The sequence below is a fragment of the Tinamus guttatus genome, unplaced genomic scaffold (assembly GCF_059628265.1).
Source record: "Tinamus guttatus ecotype Peru unplaced genomic scaffold, ASM5962826v1 Tinamus_guttatus_pri_ptg000450l, whole genome shotgun sequence".
NCBI classification, from domain to species: domain Eukaryota; kingdom Metazoa; phylum Chordata; class Aves; order Tinamiformes; family Tinamidae; genus Tinamus; species Tinamus guttatus.
In genome coordinates this window covers 16,818-41,248 of record NW_028288984.1, presented here as the reverse complement: position 1 = coordinate 41,248, position 24,431 = coordinate 16,818, and the positions used below count along the sequence as shown (strand labels likewise).

The window sequence follows — 24,431 nt, the reverse complement described above, 5'->3', positions numbered from 1 at the left end:
TATTTCTCGTTTACGAGTCAACGATGTACAGATGCCACAGCCTCTTTGGGCAGCCTGCTGCTGCTTAACACGGCGTTACGAGCGAGCCCAGAACAAGGTGCACGGATCACAGTCTGAAAAGTGTTACTCCATCCATTTCACGTGTGACACATGGGTTCAGTCTGTGCTGGCCTTGACCGGTCTCCCCAGAGAGGTTTGCTAAATGGGCCCTGATTCAGCAAGGGGGAACGGGCACTTTCAGTCCTGCGTTTCTCACCAAGTCGGTTGGGGACAATTCCAGTTCCTTTAGAACTGCTCTCAAACTTTCCTCTTTTCCAGAAGCGGAAGGTGGCATTTATTTTGAGAGCAAAGTTTTGGCTTGTTTGGGATTTTTTTTTTTTTAAACTGAACTCCATCTCCACATATTCTGAAGTAACTTCTCCTCCTCCTGATTAGAAAGGGAGGAAGAGACTGTGTCCTAGCACTGTCCCTATTCTTTCTAAGAGCAGGCTAGAAAAGCAAACCCCACATCAGTTTCATGTCAGGGTTACAGCCTGGCTTCTCCTTCTCTTCACAAACGTACTCAAAAGAACCAGAGATGCAGAAGAAAGGAGGGAAAGGCCCCAATTCAGAGGTCTAATATGTGATATTCCATGTACAGCAGCTCTAACTCTATCTAAAAATGCTGTTCTTTGACACAGACTGCTTATTTAGTCACCTTTGCCAAACTGCGCTACCCCTTGCCTTGGTTGCCAGAGTCGGTGAAGGTGTTTTGTTTTTGTCTGCTGAATAGGCCCCCCTTTCTCCCTGTGGTCCCACAGTGACGCGGAATGCAGGCCGGGCAGCAGCAGCGGGTTGATACATTATGCGTTAGCAGCGCCCTTTGGCAGCAGTTGAATTTAGATGCCTCCTGTGCCGCGTTTATATACCGGGCTTGACATTACAGTACTCTGCATGCCTTCTAGAGACTGATTCACTACACGGAGTCGCTTAGGTTTTATATATGCAAAGATGCTTTGTACCCTTGCCCTTCCATAGCACTCACTCAGCTACCAGCTTTTAAATGGACTGTTCCATACGTGGGGATAGAAGCAAATACCCATTCCGTGCCTGCACCGGTGGCTGCCGCCTCGTGCTGTAGCCGGGGAGCTCCGTGTCCCGTCCTCTCCGCCGAATTAACCAAAGAGGGAAAGAGCGATGAAGAGCACCCTGGAAAAGCTTCCAGCTCAATCAGCGAAGCATGCTCTTAAATCACTTTTTGTACAAAACATACAGTGGCATAAAAAAATAAAGACGCACCTCATATGCAAAGACCTGCTGTTTTAATATATGGGTTTGCATGTTTCAGGAAAACCAGCGGGCCTCCCTTAGACAGAATCACAGGATGGTTGAGGTTGGAAGGACCTCTAGAGATCATCTAGTCCAACCCCCTGCTCCAGCAGGGACACCCAGAGCACGTGGCACAGGGTGGCATCCAGGCGGGTTTTGAAGATCTCCAGAGAAGGAGACTCCACAGCCTCTCTGGGCAGCCTGTTCCAGGGCTCTGGCACCCTCACAGGAAGGAAGTTCTTCCTCACATGGAGGTGGAACTGCCTGTGTTTCAACTTCACAGCTGTTACCTCTTGTCCTGTTGCCAGCCACCACATGGAGGAGAGCCTGGCCCTTACTGCACACAGGGCTGATGATAGGCTTTCTTCAGCGTGCCTCGTGGGGCCCGGGGCCTCAGCGGGACACAGCTTGGGGCATCAAACAGCTTACAAACAAATGGAGTACCCCTGTGCTGGAAGCCAGGGAGACCCCAGGAGGCAGGGGGATGCAGGGCTGGAGCCATCTCTTTCTGCACATACTCCTTGATCCAATTGCTACTCAGTAAATGTACTTGGTTTTAAGCTTAGGAAAATACTTTGGAGTTGAATCCCCCTGTCGTAGTAGTTAACACAGACACAGAACATGCTGAACAGGCCCCTACTCTGCTAAGAGGCAATAATTGCTATCCTGCAAGTACAAACTTGCAGGACTTTGCTCTCTGCTAAACCCAATGTGCTCAACCACAGCAGCACTTCCTAGCAGGTGGGCTGCCTTGAGAAACTGAAGTCTCAAGCCACAGACCTTTAAAAGGTTAATCATTTAAACATTAAAGCCTGTATTTACAGAGCAGGATCCACTTACGTGATTACTGAAGTTAAAGCTCAGCATGGAAAAGTTTTAGCTTGTGTCAATGTAGTTGGATTTTGCATGTACAAACATCTTTGCACCCTCCCCATACAAGTAAGCTAGAGACAGAGCGCTGACCCGGCTGCCGGACGGGAGGCTCCCGCCCGCCTGCAGCGCTCTGCAACACGCCGCTGCCGCGAGCAGGTTCTCCCCCGGCTTTCCAACACCCCTGGTTACTGCACAAGAGGCGCTGCCTACTGCTACACCCAGCATGCTGCAGAATGCATTTCAGTGCCCTGGGGAAGCAAAAGCACACGCTTCTCCCACGAGCCTTTCTGTAGGGATCTTTCTTAACTCACGGTAAAGGGGCGCTGTCGCTTGGGCGGCACATGATGCGCATCACCCCTTCAAACACAACAGCTCCGGGCCCGTGTCCTGCGCTGCGCAGCTGCGAGGCCGGGCGAAGCTCCTCTTGGGCACTGCAGGACGCCCCGTTCAGCCTCCAGGCTCTGCCGCTCTCCCCGGGGCAGGAAACAGCTGCAACTCACACAACCCGCCGAGGAGCAGACCCCATTAACAACACACGCTCACGGCAGGATTTCCACGGATGGGACTCCTTCCAGAGCTAGATTTACTGTAGCTCAAGCAACTCATCAGGGCCGCGCAGTGTTTTATCACTCAAGTGCGTTCATTAGATGTGCCCAGGAGTCACCTGCAAAGTGAGTCTGTCTGCACGAGTCACACTTTGCTTATAACTCTGCGCTAGCAGCAAAAACAGAGGAACCTTTCTTCTCCTCGAAAAAATAAATGGTGTGGAGCAGGCAGGGTCCTTACAATTTCACTGGGTACTACTCAAATCAGAGTTACATCCTCGTCACTTTAGTAGGGCATTCAAACAGGAGCTGTCATTTCTCTTCATTATTTAAAGAAGTCTTGTCTGTCTTTTCACCACAGACTAGTAAGCTGACATTGAAGCTCTGATAATTTACACAACAGCAGTATTTAACATGTAGCCAAACACAAGCACTCGGCTGGTGTCTCGGAGATTTAGTTACGAGCGGCAGCTGGCTGCAACAGTGGATTTCACTCAGAGGGCTCATGCAGAAGGAAACATTAAATCAAAGCCAGATCCATCTGTCCTGGGACAGTTCCTGGGAAGTAAAGAATTTTTAAAATCTGCTCTGTATTGCACACTTTTTGTTTGTCACTTAGTCTGAACAAGGCCGCCCCTGGCAGGAGCTGAGGGGCTCTTCCCCTCTGCACTTGCTGCGCACAACAAAACTGCCACCAGCTCTCTTTCCCCCTGTAAGAAACACGGGGCTGGCGCATACAAGATTTCTTCACCTCCAGACAAAGCACTAGTGAAACATGTTGGACCATGTTTTTTCATTGGAAAGACGGTAAATGCCACGGGTGAGGGCTACCACGCAGGGGTAAATCGGCCCAGACCTCTCGTGCTGGGCTCCCTCCCGTCCCGCTACTGCACACCGCAGCCCTGAGCCGCGCCGCGGCGGCCTCCCCGGGGCGCGCGGCCGCTTCGGGGCCGCCAGCTGTCCGCGCCGCGCCGCGCCGCCCGCACAAGAGGATTGCGCGGCCCATATGTTAGCGCGGGCAGGCGGCAGGGCGGGACGGGCGCGAGCGCAAAGCAGCCCCCGTGAGGACGGCGCTCACGGGGCCGTCGGGGCAGGGGGGGAGGTTAAGAAGCTTTTGCAGCAGCACAAGGCAGACAAGCTTGTGGAGAGGCAGAACAGCAGGTGAAGCCTCAACACCTCCAACATGTTCACTCTTCCTACCTTTACCCATTTAGCTTCCAGACAGCAACTATGAAAACCTTAAAAGGCTTAAGTATAAAAAGTACAAGTAAGCGAGCAGGAGTACTAAACACTAAAGTGTGTAATTTATTCCCAGTGCGGGTTAGTCTACCCTTGCAGATTAACCTGCAGTAGCATTTGGTGTTTTGGGCATAGGACTCATTTTTCCACAGACAAAAAGCTATTCTGGATGTAGCTGTTTTCAGCCTTAAGAACTGAGTTTCCTAGTTTGATTCTGAAGCAAGCAGAACACAACCCGAGTGAGCTCAAGGTTATATGGATTTTCTTCCAAGTTCTCTTTTTCTTGTAAAAGCAGAAAAACAAAACAACAACACACAAACACACAAGTTAACACACCACTGGAAGGCAGTCCCACTTTTGTTTCAAGACATCTAAAATAACCGAGCAGCCATCTGCTTGACCTGTGGTCTCAGGACCTTGCCAGACGTGGCTCCAGATGAGGGTTATCACAGTGAGATGGCTTTTACACTAAGCACTTTTTTTTTTTTTTTTAAGAACCACATCAAGTCTGCACAAAAGAAGTATGGGGTGTCACTAGGTCACAGGGGAGATGTCTATGGAACTTCTCCATATCACAGACAACTTTAAAAGGAGACTAGGTGCCATGGCAAGTAGTCCTTCGGCATAACAGCAGATTATCAGAACAAGTACAAATTGGTCACATTCTAATAAAAACAACACGATGTAAAACAACAGACAGAAGGACGCCAAGAAAGAACACATAAAAACCATGTACACTGCAAACACTCGACCAAATTATCTGAAGGGCAGGACATGGCTGACCTTCACAGGGTCGGTCCTCAGAGTCTCAAGGCAAAGACATGGGGTTTGCAGACACTGGTACCCTCTGTACAGACACGGGTACCCTCTGTTTGAAGGGAGGATGTGGAACCTACCTGGTGCTTTGGCCTCTCCTCCAGGCAGCGCAGGGCACTGCTCTCCAGCCCGGCTCGCGTGACAACTGTGCACGTTCTCAAGACGCTCTCATCCTCTGGGGCTAAAGGAGGCTTCAATGGGCAGCATGTCTTGAGAAATTAACTACTGTTGTAAGGCATTCTTTAAACATACTGATTTTCAAAGGCTGTAATTTCCCAAACCACAACACTGTAGACAAAGCATATTAGAAAATGTACTTTATTAAAATCAAGTACATGTGTGAGCACATTCTTTCCATATTAGCAACTTTAACACCTTTTACAGTCACAGCTTCACTTACTGGTCAGAAAACCAGCATTAACGAACAGACTCCAAGTGCCAAGGGCTCCTTCCACCCCAGGGCAGAGGTGCAAAGCCAGGGGCCGCCACCAGCCAAACCCTCGAGCTGCCGCCGCAGCAGAGCCACCAGTGCCTCTCACCAAACTCCTCCTGGCTCTAATTGAAAATCCCAGGATCAACATAAGGATACGCAAGAAACTCCCCCAGTTTATTGCCTTCTGCATCGTAGTGGAGCATTCGAAAGCAGACATCACAGAAGAAACAAGGATCCTCTGGTGCCAGACTGTCTTGGTTGGTTACCCACCTGCAAGTGGCAAAATACAAGTGTTTTCCGCTAGTCTAACAGATACATGAGAAACATTTCACTGCAAGCTGGGCACGGGAGCAGTGAGTATCAGGCGCAGAGTTGCTCAGATCACGTCCCATGTGCTTGCACGCCCCCCAGGCTGTCCTGCTACTTCTTCCCAAGCTCCCCTCCCAGTCTGCGTCCATCCCAACACAGAGGCATTTCCAGGAACTCCTCAAACCTGCCCGGCTGGTACCCGAGTACCAAACAGCGCAGCTCGCTGGATGCTCCCTTCCACCCTGCGGTAGCTGAAGCCATCCAAGACGCATCTCTCACCCTCAAAACAAGAGCCTTTGACACGAACACATTTGGGAGCAGCCAGCGGCAGCGCCAGGCCGGGCCGGACGCGGCGGGCAGGCCGGGGGCAGCACGGCGGCCCAGCGCAGCGAGCGCGGGAGCACGCGCGGGAGCACGCAGCGCCAGCAAGGCCCCCACGTCCCGGGCCGTGTGGCAGCGCAGGGGCCCAGGCGGCGCGAGGCCTCCGCGATTAGAGCCGCTCTCTGCGCAGATTAGAGCCCGCAGGACCGCCAGCCAAAGCAGCTCTGCCTATCCACGGTTTAGCATCTCCCCACATAAGCTTAGTGCTTAATCCTGGTTTTAATTTAATGCATTTACATCACCTCTGGTAATGCCTTCCTCGCTCCATCCTCCCCTGGCTCCACCTCCCCGTATGGCCAAACGCCGCACAGACAGAGCACGTGCGGAGGGACCTCGGGGCCGCCACGGGCTCCAGCCACGATGGAATTCAGTTCCCTGCTGGCTCCAGGCAAGGCCAAGGACAGTACAGTGGGATAACAGAGCAAGCTAGGGCAGAGTGCAAGCTGCCCTGCAGAAAAAAGGTCATTGGGTGCTTTTGGCAGTAAGTTATCTAGAACCGAGTGAAATCAGGGAGCCCAGGGAGTCCCAAGGACTCCCCAGCAGTGACTTCTGCAGTGTGGAATGACCGACTCCTCGCACCCCTGCAGACGCTGCTAAATATCAGGAGGAGAAGAGCACAAGGCTCACTTTCTGCGCTTTTAACTGCAGAAAATCCACTGTGCAGCTGCAGACTGCACCACTGCGCAACCCAAAGTTCCTTCAAGCCACGTGGCCCAGAGGTCACCAACTTCTGCCACAGGAGTGGGGGAAGCAATATGCCTTATGAAATTACCCAATTTTGCTGTGTTAAGTTTCACAGGTCCAAACTTCCCCCTATATCTACACTGGATTTCATAAAAGCTCTGTAAGGCTTCTGGCAAGGGAATTTGAATCCCACATCCCATCAGCAGGGAAAAATGGAGCATTTTCTCCAAGGAGGAAGGTTTTCCAAAGTAGGCAACTGACCAAAAACCTAGCTCTATGTATGCAGAAAGAACCCAGTTTTTCTCAACCATCTCAAGTCATCTCATTGTGAACGCTTCTGGCAAGAGGCACTTGCCAGGGCCAAGAGAGGACAACCTGCCTGAAGATCTGATTATCAAATCAAATAGAGATAATATTCTGATATTTAAGAATTTTGGTTATTTGCTTATCGCAAGCATACATAGAGCTTTGATTTTTTTAAATTAGTAGAGGTACCTGGAAAGATTTTGTGAAGAAGACACCTTAGAAGGATGTAGAATGCAGCATACCTGGCTGTGTACATTTTGCATACAAAGCACTTTCTGGTACATAACCAGTGTTTCTTTATCAACATGGGATAGAGGTTCCTGTCTAGGCAGTCATCATGGTGAATAAGCCTTGGGGAAAAAAAAAAGGAAAAAAAAGACAAAATAAAGATACAGCCACATTTGAACTGATCTGAACATAAGCACAAACATCGAAGATAAAAGCATGATTTAGCGCAAACTATGACAACACTTCTGTTCAGTATCTCTTAAGAGAGATAACACCCTGGAGCTCCAACTGCTCCATCCTCAGATTGTACGGTCATAAGCAAATTCAATTTGTATCAGTAACTCAGAAATAGGTTGAACAACTACTTCAGGCATTCAGAGCACTTGAACTTTAAACTTACATCTCCTACCCAGACTAATAGCACATAAGCATCACCAGGAAAATGTTTAGAGGTTCGTAATTCAGAGATCATCTACCTGTGACGCCTATGCCTTTTTTTGGTTGTGTTCATCTTTGGAAGCACAACTCATTACCCCAGCTTAGATGTATCAGGCTCCTGGGAACAGGAGATGGCTCTCGTGCCACCGCCGCGGTGCTGCCCCGGCGCCGGCCGGGCGCCCTCGCACCGTTCCTCGCCTCCCCGGCCCCAGCCCACCCTTCTCTTCTCACTCCCCTCTGCCGGCACCAGCTCGGGGCCAGCGGTGCTGCCAGCACAGTGCTCCACAACCAGGGCGCAGGAGAGACACGCACTTGCTTCACGCAGAATGTGCTTCTGTGCCATGCACTTGCTTTGCACAGAACGTGCTTTCACCTTGGCTGTCATCCTCCCCAAACTGCACTCATTCCGCGCTGGCTGGAAAGTAATACTTTTATACAGAACAAATTGTTTAAACAAAAAAGTGCAAGGAAGATCACTATTTTCTGTGGCGACAGCCGCATGCATACGTAATCGAATCTAGAACGAAGTCTGCAGAAGACAACTGGATAACCTTCAAGCTACTCAAACAAATTTTCAACGCCATATGCCTTCAACAATCAGAGGCCTCTCTCAAAGCAACAGCTTACCTTATATCTGTGATTATGACAATGTGTTCACAGTTGCCCTGGTGGCAGAAAAGGTAGGGAAAGCCAATTCTGAGTGACAAATCATTAAATGTGTAGTCTTCCATCTTGGCAGACTGAAGGTTTCCATAGCCTCTGTCATGAGATTCTGACCACTCGATGATTGTCCTGAAAGAGAAGGCAAGGAAAGGAAGGCCGCGTTGTAAAAGCGTGATAAGAATCTTTTCCGTGGGGATTATCATCACTCCTGACACGCAGAGGAGGAGGGGTGGAAATCACGCACTGCGCTCGGTCACAGACCAAGCCCAGGAACTACGTCACCTAGCCAGAGCATAAGCCTCTTCCACTCCGCCTCTCCTAACGCCTCGATTGCTTACGTTTCACCAGCGCGTCAAAAAGCCCTTAGCTCCTACCAGCACACAACAGTGTGAGCTATAGCTCCAAATAAACCCAAAACTCTCAAGGACCTTTCAGATTTCTTTTTCTCAGCAGTCAATCTCCTTGATGACTTCCCATGAAGACACTCAGCACATCCTTTATACTGAGGAAAATAACAGCCCCTACACAGTAGAGGCTTGACCTCATGGGCAAGTTTTTCAGTGACCATCACAACTAGAGATGGCAACTCTAGACACAACTGGCAAGTGTCTTCCTCTCTCTAACCTCCTATCACAACAGAGCAAAACACTTCTTATTTTCAAAAAGGAAGTAGCAGTTAAAAAGTTAAAAATAAACATTTATTTAAAAATCTACCAAACATTAGCAGAGATCATATGAAGTCCACTCTAACTTCATATACTATACTTACTAGTTCTAAAAAGACCATAGATAATTTTTTAAAGGCTAGATTTTCCTTCTCTAGTGGTTTCCTCTCACTAATGTACACACACATGTAAATATGCACCGTACCTGCTCAGATCTCTGCATTCTGGGTATCTTTTATCATTATAAAAGATGCCTTCAAAATAAAAGAAAGCAGATTTGTAGAGATCCTGAAAAAGAGGGAGGGGAGCGAGAAAGCAAAGTCTGCATTAGTGTTACACTAGACTAAACACTGAAAGTATTACAAAAACATCTCAAGAACGTGCATTTTAGGTATCCAAATTACACAAAAAAGCCTAATTCTTTAAGTTTATAGGATAAGATCTGCACTGGTTTTAGATGCTGGTGCCACAACAAGGCTTGCACCATCGCTGGCTACGGAATCACTCTGCTCATGTTGTGCTGAAGCCAGTACTGGTTCTATTGGTTCTCTTATTACTACCTCTATTCCCACTTACAGATTTCTATCAAAGTACAAAAAAATTGCAAAAATTAAGCAACTGCAAAGCACTGACCAAAAAAAAAAAAAAAAAAAAAAAAAAGGCCACACGTTCAGCAAGGTCAGGTAGGTCAGGTCACCATGTGCTAGGACAACAGGGAATTCTTGCTGGCTTGTTCCGTTCCACACTTTCTTCTACCAGTCAGCGAAGCAAGCGAGCTTCACTGGGGGCAAGTCCCTAGCTATTTCCATGTAAATAATGCAAAGATGTAAATTCAGCAGGTTGAATCATCCCTCTTCCCGGGTCTCAAAAAGAACTCCACTATCCATCAAAATGCACCCCTAATGGCACCACTTGTCACATGGAGGCATGCAAGCTGTTTGTACCAATCTTTCTGTCTTTCAATGATAATTAGCATTTTATGACACTTGCCAGCAGCGCCTGGACTCATCTGATTCTGAATCACCTCAAGAATTGGAGTTAACCCTTTAGTCTCCTCTACACATGCATTAAATTCTGCAGTAGGACCACTAACATGTACACTTATGCAATAATCTTGTATTAAAAAACAGGTTCCTAGGCACTTGCAGCCTCATAAAATATGCATCCCACTGAGCCAACACAACCAAATATCACTCTTTTCATCCATCTACACTGTTGCACAACAACATCCTGAGATTTCTCTTCTACTAAAACTAAATATTAGAGACAAAATGTATTTTGAAATAATATCAACAATATGTAGTTTTGGAACTTCAAAACAGTTACACAAGAGCAGGAAGAAGCAGAACAGTTTAACATGACTTACATATAGTCAAAAAGGAAAAAAACACATAAATACAGACACAGTTTAACTTCTTGAAGAAGAGAAGAAGAAAGGTACCCTAAGGCAAGCATCTGCTTCCCATAATTTCCATTTTTTGTTGCTGTTGTCAAAACTGTTTTATAGAAACAAGTTTCTTTGAGGAAAGGCTGTGCTTTTTTATCAATGTAAAGTTTACTTCTGAAATGTGCCCTTTCAGGTTCTTCCTGGCATATAAAAAGAATCTGTTTGGGTTTATTCCATAATTTCCTCAAGACTAAGGCCGTATTACAGAATATGTTATCAAACTGAACAGAAGCCTTGCAGAGGGCTTTGCAAACATTTTAGATGAGGCAGGAAACATCACCATGCATGGAATCTTGAAGCAGAGAGAAGCCTCAGAACAAGAAGCAAAAGCAAGCAAGAAACTATACTGTTCGATTACCTTATTGCATTTTGCTGAAGAAAAGCAATAGTAAAAATATAGTAACTTCTATCACAAAAACCATATAGCCACAATGTAAATCCATTCTGGATGGGAAAAAGGGCAAGTTGCTTTCTACAGCATTCACTAATGGAAGTAGCTGGAAGTTTAGGGACATTGACTGAATCTACCCGGAACTATTTCAAAGTGGAATATTTCTGTACAAACTATTTCTCAGACATTCTGCACATACTGCACACGCATGCAGATTTATAATACATCAAGTGATACTAAAATACACCAAAAACATGTAAATTTGAACTCCTGCGAACAGTTATAGGTGACAGAGAAGGAAATATGAATTGTTTTACAGGCTGGGGACTGAGGAATCAACAGACTAAACAATCAAATCGGAAAGCCATAGCCAACTGGGTATTCAAGTTCCAGACCAATTTTATTCCTCATTAATGTGGAACAAATGTGTAGGGGGATCTTCTTCAGGTTTAAGCTCTAAGGTGGCAAAAGCCAGAGCATGCAGACACTGTAGACACAGGCCGCACTCATGACTGTAGAGCACTTGCACAGAGGCACAGTGGTAGGAATGCCTTTTCCTCTGAGATTTGTTAGACCCTGCACTGTTACTCTCCTCAATTCTCTTAACTATAAATCCTAAATACTGCTATATTCAACTTTTGAGGGTCACACAGTTCAGAGTTCATCAGTGCTTAAAAGTTTGCTAAATTTCCAAAAACAGCCGCTTGCTAGAGGGAAGAGAAGGTCACAGGAAGCCCTGTTATAAACTTCTTGGGAATTTCACTCAGGTATTTCCTGACGAATGCTGGCCAGAAATATGGCTTGAAGACATTTCTTCCTCTCAAGCCCTGCATTATCCTTCAGCCTGTGAGGAGAGATTCTGCATTACATTTCTCCAGGGAACCCCAGTAATAGTCTCTGCATAAAAGATCCGTGACCCTTGCACAGAAACAAAGTCTGACAAAAACAAAACAAACAAACAAAAACAGGAATAGTGGGAACAAAATAGAAGTTAAACCTATTTACACAAATTAAAATCTAAAAAATCGTCCTAACAAAGTGCCTAATCTGTAAAAACAGGAACACAGTGCTTTTGCATACCTATATACTCCATCTGTGCTTCAACTGAGGCCAGGGCTGACACCAAAAGGCTGTGGTTGCCTTTTTTGGTTACCCATGATTAAAGAGCCTCTTTTGTGGAGTCCGGATAAATATATACATAAAATAAATTTTAGTCAGAAGTTGTTTTTCTGCTTGGAAAGACTAATATATTTCTAGCTGCTTCTCTTCTGGACTGCAAGGAAGCAAATCCTACTAAACTACTGTCCTTCTGAAACAACATGCAAATTTATCACAAAGACTTTCCACACACTTAGCCAACATCCCACTGCAAGCTGTCAATTCATAGTCATGGTTGAAGCTAATGACTGCAATTAATGCACACTGCTCAGTACTGGCTCTTCGTGGGAGGCCACACGTGATGGTGTTCATTTACTGTGGGGAAATCATGCAGGTAAGAAAGCCAAATCTCAACCCTCTTTCACAACTCACATGTCTCCTCTGCACAATCAAGAAGAGTTGAACCTTGAAACTCAGAACTAATCAACCACTATTTGACTAGATAGCAGTGGAAAGGTTTGTTCATATTCTTCCATTTACTTCTGCACACATGAAAAAACTAGTACTTGGAATGTCTTTCTGTTTTCTTAAACAAGAAGGAATGTTTTTTCATGTTATAAATGGAATGAGTCCTTTTCTTGCATCCACCCAAAAGAAACAGCAGGTGGAGAACAGGGAAATGATCTCCATTCTTCCTTTTGCTCAGCAACAACTTGCAAACCAAAGCATGTTAAGTTAAAGGGAGATGATGAACCTTTGGATTTCTATTATCCCTGGCATTTTAGAACATATTTCAAATAAGAGTCTGTCCACAGGCACATATACACACAAGAACTTACTGCTACTAGCACTACATTCCAGTGATAGCACTTGACACGCCATCAAGAATGCTTCAAACAGATTAGCTTGGCAATGTTACCAGAAAGCTGTTAGTTTTGGTGCAGGCCGCAACTAAAGTCAAACCACCTAGATTTAGTGCTGAGAAGAAATCCTCCCTCACACTCTTTTGTATGTTCTCCAATTTCTCTATTCATGCAGGGCTTTCAACATACAAGCTTTTACCTTGCTGATGTGCTCTGGAGCTTGATCTGGCTGACTGCTGAACTCACCACCTATCTGGAGGTCACTGACGCAGGAAATAGAGTCTCTCAGCTCAGTGAGATTCTGACTGCCCAGTACAAGGACCGTCTGAAAGGGCTTGTGATCTTTATGCTACAGAAAAAAAGCAATTTATGAACTTCAAAAAACAAACAAAGCAAACAATCTTCAGAACTGCTGCTCAGTGACCACTTGGGGTCATTAGCAGTACCACAAGGAACATCACCTCCCTATGATCGGAAAGAGCATCTTGTCTCAGTCTTTCTTAAAGTGATTAGGAAGTTCTCCTGAAGCCCAAAAGCTACATTCCCCAGAAGAAAATGCAGAAAGAAGAGGAAGCTTAGCAAACTTATTTCGTATGCAGAAAAAGTACTTCATTTTTCATGTGTTACATGTTTTGGGCCTTCTGTAAAATCAAGTAACTGCTGAGTAATTATTACAAGAATTTATTTCTGTAAACCACTAACCGATAATGAAAGACATGTTCTAACACAAGCCTAAAAAGTTACCATAATTTAAAGGCTTGCTTTGTATAATAACACACTCTCTTGGCAGTCTAACTGATTTTAATGGCTTGCATCCCCAAGCAACTGAGTATGGAAAAGGCATCAGAATACAATGCAGGTAACTCAGTACCAACCTTCTGAAATATGACGGGATAGAAGATATTGAGAGTCAAAAGCAGCTCTCCCTCCTCAACTAGATCTGCTGGATTGTCTGGTCTCTTTCCAATTGCATGAGACTCCTGGAAAAATAAAGATATGCATACACCTCATATTAACAACTGCTAATATATCTTCTAGATAAAAGTTTGAGAAACTCTGTTCTAATGTTTGCTTCTCAACTCTGTCTTAGGGTAGCCTTCTGAACTGATAACAGACTAGTTTTTCCAAGACATTGAGGTGAGAACCTGCCACAATTACTCCATTCATCAGCTCTAGACTAACAGAGTTATTTCCAGGAATTTGAGGCAGATAACCATGCCTCCACCCTAGTGGAAGCCAGCTGCTATCAATTTCTACCCCTTTACCTGAAAACCCCCTTCAGATGCTTTCACATCAAAAAGAGGATCACAACTCCCACCTTGAGAAAGGCTGACCTAGAAATTCGCCATAGGGTGAGGTTATAGAAGTTAATGCAACACTGTCTCTTACTAAAGAAGTTGGACATAGTTGGTGGTCTTGATTTTTTCAAAATCCAACCCCCAAATCCAGTACTGCCTGCCACACAACTATATTTTAAGTAAGAACTGAAAGCATTTCCATCCTATGTTTAAGGCATAGCTCCAGCTGTGAAGATGAGGGAAAGTTCTTTCCTGTGGCAGTAACAATTTCCTATCATTTCAACAAGCTGAGAGAGAATGATGGTTGCAAAAAACACTTCTCACAAGCACAAAGCATTCTTCCTATCTACCACAGAGTCACAGAATGGCTGAGGTTGGAAGGGGCCCCTAGAGATCATCTAGTCCAACCCCCCTGCTCCAGCTGGGACACCCAGAGCACGTGGCACAGGGTGGCATGCAGGCGAGTATGGGAGATCTCTAGAGAAGGAGACTCCACAACCTCTCTGGGCAGCCTGTGCCAGGGGTCTGACACCCTCACAGGAACGAAGTTCTTCCTCACATCTAATAGTAGAAGTGTGTACTGCTGTTTGCTACCAGTTCGGAAATATACGTACTCTATCCTTCTGCATCCCTCTCCTAATGCGAACATACTCCACACCCAGGTTGGTAACTGTTCACATCCTGTGTCATACAGCTTGGCCACATCTCTGGCACACAAACTGGACACCACAGTTTCCTTGAAGGATGCAGTAACTGTCCATATGATTGTCCTTCAGAAATAGAAATAAGACACTATTCAATGAAAACCTGGATCTGAGTCTCCAGGAAACCTTAAGGGAAAAGTATTTAAAAGTCAAAAATTATGTCCCACTCTCTCTGTATCTCCTTTCCTACCTTTTACAGTAATTTGTGTTTTTCTTGTTCAAGCCATGGATGCTCAAACCTGTGCATTTAAGAACTTTTTTTTTTTTTTAATCTAGGATATCTATTTTTACTGGCTTTTAAGAAATCTTAAAAAATATACATCCAGAACGAATTTTCAATGGTTAATCACTGCACTCTCAGCACAGAGTGGCTCCGAAATTTGTGTTATGCAGCTCAGAATTATGAAGCTACCATTACCATGCCTCTACTCTCTTCTTTCAGCTCTGCAGAACGAAGGCCATAACCATTTATACCTGAACGCTTCGACTCCACAACAGAATTGCAGGAGCAAACACACAAGCATTTTGCCTAGTCCCACAGTATGTTCACCTAATATTCAGTATGCTGCATCCCCTACAAGTGCTCTAGTTGTGAACAACTAGTACAGCAGTAATGGACTGGAGTTTCTCCAACCTACATTTAGCACAAGCAGATTGTAAAAGAGGAGTTCCTGTCCCTAAAATTTTAGGGTGGCCTACCTTTCTGCAGTCTCTCTCTATCTCTTAATTGTTACCTGCAAACTCAGTCTGCATAAATAACATACAGAGTCATAAGAGAGTGAGAGATAAAGAGGAAAAAAATGTGGAGGGGGGAGGTTTTTTAAAAGAAGCAGCAACCAGAGGTGGTATATTGCCTGCACTGTATTGTGGTGAAGCCCTACCAGCTGACCAGTAATCTTACCATCTCATAAGCAAGTGTTTCTTGTCTGCAAGCCCGATCCACAATTATGGTTTCTTCTCGCCTCTCTAGCGCCTTCTTTCTAATTCTGAAGGGTAGGAACATGGAAAAAAATAAATTAAATAGCTTTATGCACTAACAACTAATCTCTATGCAGATTTTCAAACAACACAGAAGCTATTATGTTTTCAAAGAACAGAACTTCTGTCAATTTTAGTCTGTCATACTATGTCATAATCTGACTCTAAGGAAACCTGGTGGTAAAGACCAGCTTACAGAGTCCCCTCCCCATCTGTCCAAAGGGTCACACAAATTATTAGGCAGCTTTAAAACATTTTTCCAGAAAAACAATAAAATCTCATCCAAGCAGGCTCTCCTAGAAAAAAAAACACTTTGCTACTTAAGAGGAGTCTGTTTCAACTACTCCTTCCAGTTTAGAGGTATTCAACTCATGTTCAAATACAAAGCAAGATAAAATTAAAAAAAAAAAAAAACCCTTCCCAACCTTGAGGCATTTGTACTTTCCTGGCATTGAAATCAGAGTATCTTTTCTATGAAGAAAAAAAAAAAAAAACAACTATCATACATAGAACATCTATTATAATAAACACATTTAACCACTATACACTGAACTCACTTTAACTTTCAGGACAAGTCCTTTTACCCTGGGAACTTGTCGTAACTTTTCAGTAACAACAAAAGTGACACTGAGCGCAACCTCAGCACATACTTCTTTACATTAATTGCAAAAGAACTACAATTGAAGGACATTAAAAGTAAGTCTGAATTGGCCAAGTGTTAAGGTTAGAACTCACTAAGTAATATAGTTGTAACATGGCTCAAACTATGGAAATGCACTGGTAAAATTAACGAATTCCACTAAGAAGAAAGAGACACACAAAACTGCAGCTTGAACACTTACACTTTGCATGTCCTTGTGTGGTTCTGTGCCAGTAAACACAAAAGCTTACAGACATCTATCACAAGGCTTTTGGGGAATCTTCTGTGCATCCTTTTGTGAAGTTCCCCTCATCATGCTCCAAATTTAGATGCCATTTCAGAGGCATCCAGCATCAGAACTCCCCAATGTTGTGTACTGAAAGACTCCCAGGTCTTTCAACATACAACAACCACTTTAGAAAAACACTTTAACACAGACAGTATATTCTGTATTTCTCACCAAAACATTCCTAAGTAACATGACAGCAGAAGACTAATGCCAATTATCCCATCAAGAGAAGGTGTTATTGCCCTTAAAGTACTTCTGGAAACTGCTTCAGAAGACACACTGCCACCTGGAAAGTGAGCATGCGATGAGCCACACTTTCATGATTGGGTGGGTTTGTTAGCAGGGTTCTGCTGGGGTACCTTAACAACATACCGAAGAGTTAATAGAGCGCTATCTTCAGGAATCACTTCTGGGTCCTTTTCTTCATCAGGAGGTATCAACATATCAACACTAGAACAACAACCAAATCATCTATTAAACATTTTTCATAATTATAATCAGTAAGAAAGATGGAACAAATTTTATCTTTACTTTGCATTCCGCCTTACCAAGCAGAGCTCCTTACAAAGGTGTAACAAGCCCAGTTCAAAACGTGTGACAAACACTTTCTATACTGCAGAAACATCACTTGTCTTTTTCAAATCTTACCCATATACTGCAAATTTCTGATGATACATGGGAGAACAGGTTCAACCCACAAAAGAATCAGTAACCTCAACAATCTGCATAGCAAGGTAGCACTCTTACCAGGTACAAACATATCATATTGAGCGTAGGCAAAGCCACTTAATTCCCAAATGAATTTACTGGATTAAGGCAATAATTCACACCACACTTTTTCTTGTAAGAATAAAACAAAGCTTATGCGAAAGTGACAGGATTAACCTTCCTTGCACCCTTGCACTTCCTTTTTCCATCTTCTGATCTTTTTCCTCCTTACTGTTCACACGTCTGGAGAGAACTCAACCGATACAAATTGAACCTAACTAGAATTTTTTGGTCCAGTGCAAATCACCACACAATGTAGGAAGGATGCGTAGAACAATGACTTTTGACTGCAGTGATGACCTAAAGTGATAATACCAACACCAGGTTTTCTTAACATAAATGAGGATAGAAATGCCACAAAAATGAAACCTGTTAGACACCATATTTGCTCCCTCCAATCTTTCAATAGTATAAATTCTCCTAAGCCATTTCATAAACCACTTACGTCTCTGAATGCTGCTATAATAATACTGACACTATCACAGAAGTATCTGTTATCTTTTTCTTCAAAAAAACACAAGGAATTGCTGGCTCAATGACCATAGTCACTTTATGTGAGTAAGAAAAGAACTTTGTCTTTGTAACTTATAAATTATCAAGAGCATATTATTTAAAATGGAGAGATATCTGGAATCAAGTCTGGAATCAACTGATATCAAGCACAAATCAGACAAAATTTTAGTTCTGGGTAGATGACCTATTTCTTATGCTCCAACGCAGTCACTTAAAGATGACTTGGATTTACTCTTATTTCAATACTTTCTTACCATCAAGCATCTACACAAAGGTTTTAACCTTCCTCTCTTAGAATTTTATTTCAAGTGGAAAAACCTTCTTTTCGAGTTAGTGAGAAAAAGAGATTCATCATTCAGATGTACCTTTTCAGGAGAAGCTGTGCAGCAACTCATTACAATCTCGTATTAAAAGCATCAACCTTACTCTTAGACTCCCACTTGAGGAACTAAAGGCAGAGTCAACTAAACTCTAAATAAAGAGCAGGGACTGAACTGTGCTGAGGAACAGTAACTAACAGACTGGAGAGGAATGTGAGCACAGGGAACAGGCAGCAGCCCCTTAGATGGGGCTGTTCTCCATTCAGGGAAGATTACTTAAGCAGGTTGGCAGCTCATATCACTCATGTGTGGCCCCTGCTGTGCAACATGACACACAGTGCACTGTTCTGTGGCCAATTAAAAACAAACAAACAAACAACCTGCTTGCCACTCGCTCACTCAGATTTGCTTACTGAAGTCTCCCTGCCTGTTCACTTCAGACCTGACATTTTGCAGACATCTCTGCTCATTCAAACAAGCAACAGGTTATCTGCAGGATGTGAGAACATAACTTACCTCTTGCTAGGAAGCCTCACTTGCACCAAAGGTGTCGGTGAGCCTCACCATTTTGCACCAGCAGCAGGGCTCACCGTCGTCTCCTTCCTACGCGGCACGGCCCCGAGCGCGGTCAGCACATCTGGCTGCCAGCCCTACAGTTCCTTAGAGAGCAACTCCAGGTGGACATGATGCAACAGAGAAGGCAGGATACCTGCCTCCCCAGTTCCCTTACAAGGACAGAACTGTAGCTGGAACACGCAGAAACCCCCACTGGATCTCTGAGAAGCTCCACAGATCCTAGAGAAGGTAGACACAGATAATTCTGCCCCTGGAAACTAAGAACCCTGAATGATACACAGCCTTCTGTGCATCTAATAACGCATGCTCTACTTCATCGTAACACACGCTTTGAACCCTTGGAAAGCTCTTTCCATAGGCGACAGCAGATGGGCCTACTCCAGGATAACCACTGAGATCAACAGAACCACACCACTTGGTCTGTGGCCCTGTGGTTTTCCAGACAGAAAACACATGCCAATCCCTTCCAAAAATAAGACAAAGAATTAGTCCAACACATTAAACTGTGTATGATACAAGATCTGCAGCCAAGCATAACTCACTCCTGACAACCACAAATATGGGATTCCATGGTGACCCTGCAAAGAATATCCCATAAAAAAACTACTAGTGCAATCGCTTAAACAACTACTAGTGAACTTAATTACAGGACTGGAGAAACAATAGCAAAGACATTAGCCAAAATACTTCATGCACACTAAGATGAACTGTAAGGAACAACATTTTATGGTTGGACTCGATCTTGAATATCTCTTCCAATGATAATGATTCTATGATTGTAACACTTGAAGGTTTTCCTTCAGAAAAGAATGCAAAGATTCTTCAAGCAAGACGAATCATATAACTGAATATTTTAAGGTTATGAATAAAAGCCTAAAGGCAAATTCGAGGAAATTTGAACTAGAAAATAATCTGCCACTGTAGCATTTAATCACCATGACTTAACTTTTCTCAGAATAAGCACCCCAATCAGCCTTCTCAGTTTTTAGAAATTTACTTAAAGGGTGCATTAATAATTTGCCTGATGTTTGCCTGGTAAACAAATGTAGTGTTTATATTACCCTTTATATTGAATATATTTTAAGGGCAGTACTTTCATCACCTTTAAGACACTAATACTGCAAGATGCTAAATACTAATACGTTAAGACGTTAATGCTAGCTTAATGCAGCTTTATAACACATCCCTAGAGATATTTACAACTACCCCTTCTAATAAAACAAGAGGGTGAATTAGGGCTGAAGTGGAATAAGGTACCTGTAAACCTCACCTCCCTTGACCTGCCTAAAATCCACACTGATCTGAGCCTAAGCCTGTCCTATATGTACAGAACAAATCACTCGGAAGGCAAGAGAGAATAACAAGCAAACAGAACAGCATTCTTATTAAGTCAGATCCAAACGAGCAAACAAAGAATTTTTCTTAATTTCCTATATTCTGTTTGGTCTTCACAAAGGAAGAAAATAAACCACTGCCTCGATCACAGCCTGTTGGGACATGGAGCAAGTTAAACCTTATTCTGTTACTCTTCACTGAAAAATCCTTTATCAAAATGAATACTTCAACGTGTATTATGTCACATACAATCTAACCAAGACTTTCTATACCTATTTAAAAACTTAATCCTGACTTTATGAAAGATTGCCATAATCCAGTGACATCTGTTTTTTAAAATATATCTAAGGAAAGTATCCACACTGTCCCATCTCTCTTCTATACAGAGGAAACCTGCTTAACATCCAAGAAGAGCAATTCACAGACAAAAAAAAAAGGCTTTTACACCAAGGATGTCTTCACTTCAGTGCACAGAAATCATATTTGCATCAACAGTAAATGTGACCCAGGGACTCTATGGAACAGATCTTGGAATCGTCCAGTACTGCCATCTCTTCTAGAAGGAATACAGACAGCACAGAGCAGACAAGTGAAAGTGATCAGAGGCAGTGATTTGATGCTGGCCCATGTAAAGAGAGATTCAAGAGACTAGGACTATTTAGTCTGAAAAGCAAAAGCACATGGAGATTAGGGATTGGGATTCTAGCCTGCACAGGGGAAAGGTCACACCAGGATGTGCAGCTTTATCTTCATTCTCCTGCAAAGCCAGCAGGCAGCTGCCAGATGACCTGTTCACTCCTCCAGACAGATCATCTGTCCTTTTTTCTTCTCACATCTTGTCATCAGACAGCACTACTTTTCACAATATACTCAGCAGCAAGTGTACACGGCAGACAAAATGTAGCAGAAATGGAAGGAAGCAGAAGAGAAGAAAAACTGAAGGGATGGAAGCAAAGAGTAAACAAAGCAGAGAAAAATCAGACCAACATTCAAGCTAAAATAGCAACAGACATGATCAAGCTGTAGCATTTCTGAAGAGAGTCTGTTGTAGCAAAGGAGCAATCAGGGACTACACCTACCCTAAAAAACCTTATGGAATAATTCCCACACTCACTGCCACATCAGAATAGCTGCATCTTCTTTACTGTAAATGTCAGCCTCCGCTTTTCACAAGCCTAGCAGTGGTAAAAAATAAAAAGCACACACCACAATGCCAGTCACTAGAACTGTGACAGCCAAAGACTGTTTTAGTTAAGCTACCGTTAGAAGCAGTAAGAATGTGTGGCAAATTTTTCCTCCACAGTCAAGGCAAGATATAATTCAGCAAGTGGATTTCTTCCTGCCTTGAAAGTGCCTCTGAAAGTCTCAACTTCTGAATGGCTTATTAAGCTCTCAACACTAGACACATCACTGCCCTACAAGCTCAGACACCAAACTCTGAGCTCTTAGCCTTCTATTGCTACTTCTGCTTGTTCACTGCCTTGTGTTAAAGCAACAGCTATTTCTATCTCTCTTTCTCCTTTTCCTGAGGTATTGTCATTATTTAAATACACAATCATCATCAAATGAACTTTTTCAAGGGACTTACTAAGTTTACTAACTTTACTATTACTGGCATTAGGACAATATCATAATGTTGCTGCAATTCAGTCTGATGTATAATCCCCCCATCGTTCAGGTTATTGCTCTGAAAATATTTAGGAGGATGTATCCACAGCACAATATCTGCAAATCTTTGTATGTATCATAGATGTAGGCCACTGAAGGAAAACCCATCAAAGAGAGTTCAATGTATGGTGCAATTATACCTACTGCACAGATTTTTCCTTCTTGCTTCACATCTGAGATTAAGCTCATTCTGCTCAGTATGTGAAGGCAAACAGCTTTCATCTTGCATTTGAAATAACCAGCAGATACCGCAGTGTCTTTGAGATGTCAGTAACCAAGGGACAAACATGCCCAAAGCTAAACAGAGAGCAGCAGAAGCCTGGCATGCCCTTCTTGGGCATGAGCTACACACTAACCATCAACTGGGATGCTTTCTGTGGGGCTTTCTGGGCAAAATTTGGCCTTTCTTGCAGGCCGAATAAGACAATATGAGTGTAGCAGTTAATCTAACCTCAGTGTCTTAATGCCTTTCTGCTTTAGCTTGTTAGCTCCTGCTGCTTTAGTCCCTGGACAGTTCTGACCCTTCTTCGGCACTGGCCTGCCGTTCACTGCCGTGCAAAGCTGAGCAAAGACACACGGGAGCCAGGCTAAAACGGCAGGAGCGTTTTCGTTCCCCATCCCGACCCCTGCGCAGGGTTTTGGCGGGGCAGCGAGGTGACCGCGGGCCTCGCCGGCACAACCCGCAGCCACAAAGGGCGGGACGGGCCCGGCGCCACCGGCCGCGCGCCGGCCCCAGCTGCGTCCCGGCTCCTTCCCCTCGGGATACAGCGCGGGGGAGCCGCGGGGGCGCCCACCTGCACACGGTGCGCAGCTCCGCCGCCGTCTCCGCCGCGCAGCCCAGCTCCGCCGCCACGGCCTCATCATCATCATCATCACCATCACCATCCTCCTCCTCCGCCGCCAGCGAGAGGTCGCGCGGCCGCAGCTGGCGCCACCAGCAGCGCCGCAGGGCGCGCACGGGGAACACGCGCGTGTAAAGCTCCGCCGCGTCGTAGTCCGGCGCCGCGGCCTCCTCCTCCGCCTCTGCCTCCGCCGCCGCCGCGGCGCTGCCCGACATGGCCGCCCCGGCGCCCGCCCGCCCGCGCGCGCGGGGCACCCTGGGAGGTGTAGTTCGTTACCGGCGCCGAGCGCTAACGGCCGCCGGCGGGAGCGGCCGTTGGGCGGGCTGGGGATAACGGCTGTATCAACATCCATAGGTCCTGCTGTGCACGCATGGTGGCATTGCTAGTTACTGCTGGCACTGCTCATTAAAATGTTCTCAGGAACAATCATCTACAATGCTCCATTTTCCTGTTCTGACTGTGCAAGGCACTCTGCCATCATGCTTTATTGGAAAATTGTATTGTTGCTTGTACCCAAAGCAATGTTGTTCTACCAGGAAATTCTTTGCTGGAATAGTGTGACAGAGGTGTCATTAGTCACACATGTTAAGAAAGAGTCAGAAGTAATTCTGCGCTGATCCAAAGTGATAAGCTTATTGCATACATCAGCTGAACTTTACAGACACTTAAAGCCAAAATGATCTGTTACTTCTTTAAATACTAAAATAGTGCACTTAGTTTGAAGTAACACTGTGAATATGAGATGAGAGCTCAAGCTCATGAAAGAAGATCAGGGTCTTTGCAGCTGTGTGGAAAGGGTAGGATGCCAAGAGCAGAAGAAGGTGAGAAGCTGGCCTGCAGCTTTGGGGAAGGAAAATAGTTAGCTGGGAAAGAATACAGATGCGCAGCCCTCTGATACGGGCACATATTCTGCTTTGTTTACTTTCATATCCTTTCTAAGTATATCCACAGTTCAAGTGTATTTCAGGGTTGAATTCCTTCCTTAGCTCTCACTTAGAGCTGCCTCTAATTATGATTGTGTTTCTTTATGGAAGTCTTGCCAGGCTTTCCTGTCCTTATTGACACCCTTACCTATACTGTCTTCATCCTTCACATGACACTTCCCAGCTCTGGAGGAAACTCTTGATTAAGGGTTCTCACCCTTATTCCTGTTATAACCTCCCAGAAACCTACCAGTTGTCCCATGAGGGATTCTCAGTCCAATTTCACAAACCACACCTGCCTCTCTGTTTTCTCAGATGTTATCTCCCTTTGAGGGCATGTTCTGTTTATGTTATTGACATACCTTTTCCCTCCCTGCACTTGCAACATTCCCTGAAACTTGAAAACACCCCATCACACATGTGAGGTAGTCACATCTAGCATTGATGTGGTGAGATTATGCTCATCTATGGCACCGTGCTGGAATTAGAAGGCAGGAGTGATTTGGGCCTACTCTTCCCAAAAAAAAAAAAAAAAAAAAAAAAAAAAAAAAAAAAGTTTCAGATATTTAAAGAAAGAAAAGCTGCTGGTTTCAAAAGACTCATGCAGAAGACCAAACACACACAACTGTGTGGAGCTCAATGGCTGTATTTGGCTGTAAAACTATGTGAGTATTCTCACAGAATTTCCCAGCATGAGGATGGTCCCTGCTGGTGTGGAGTGTGGTTTGGAAAGGGCTAGAGGATGTGCTTTGTGGATTGGTCTCTTAGGGCTGTTCAGTTAGATATATCCTATGAATTCCCCTCAGTCCTTTTCTTTCATCTCTCCATGATAGATTTGGTTTTGTATTTATTAAAAACAAACAAAACAAACAAACAAACACTTTTTGATT

General features: G+C 44.5%; 1 protein-coding gene across 1 annotated transcript; it reads right to left on the bottom strand.

Moving 5' to 3' along the window:
* Positions 1-5,205: 5,205 nt before the first annotated feature.
* On the bottom strand, positions 5,206-22,833 carry SNAPC3 (small nuclear RNA activating complex polypeptide 3). The gene is made up of 9 exons (XM_088532022.1): positions 22,571-22,833; positions 16,969-17,046; positions 15,591-15,675; positions 13,563-13,667; positions 12,887-13,036; positions 9,094-9,176; positions 8,188-8,352; positions 7,137-7,244; positions 5,206-5,484 (listed from the first exon to the last, which is right to left on the bottom strand). Exons 1-9 carry the CDS (start codon positions 22,831-22,833, stop codon positions 5,337-5,339), a joined length of 1,185 nt encoding a protein of 394 aa, XP_088388148.1. The 3' UTR covers positions 5,206-5,336.
* Between the last annotated feature and the right edge of the window lie 1,598 nt (positions 22,834-24,431).

Bases quoted from the DNA above. Each gene is read 5' to 3' on its own strand.
- SNAPC3 (XM_088532022.1), bottom strand. From the start codon at position 22,833: ATGTCGGGCAGCGCCGCGGCGGCGGCGGAGGCAGAGGCGGAGGAGGAG. The intron at 17,047-22,570 runs GTGGGCGCCCCC...TTGTTGTTCTAG, and splicing joins GAGCTGCGCACCGTGTGCAG to TGTTGATATGTTGATACCTC. The intron at 13,668-15,590 runs GTAAGATTACTG...TTATTTTTCCAG, and splicing joins AAACACTTGCTTATGAGATG to GAGTCTCATGCAATTGGAAA.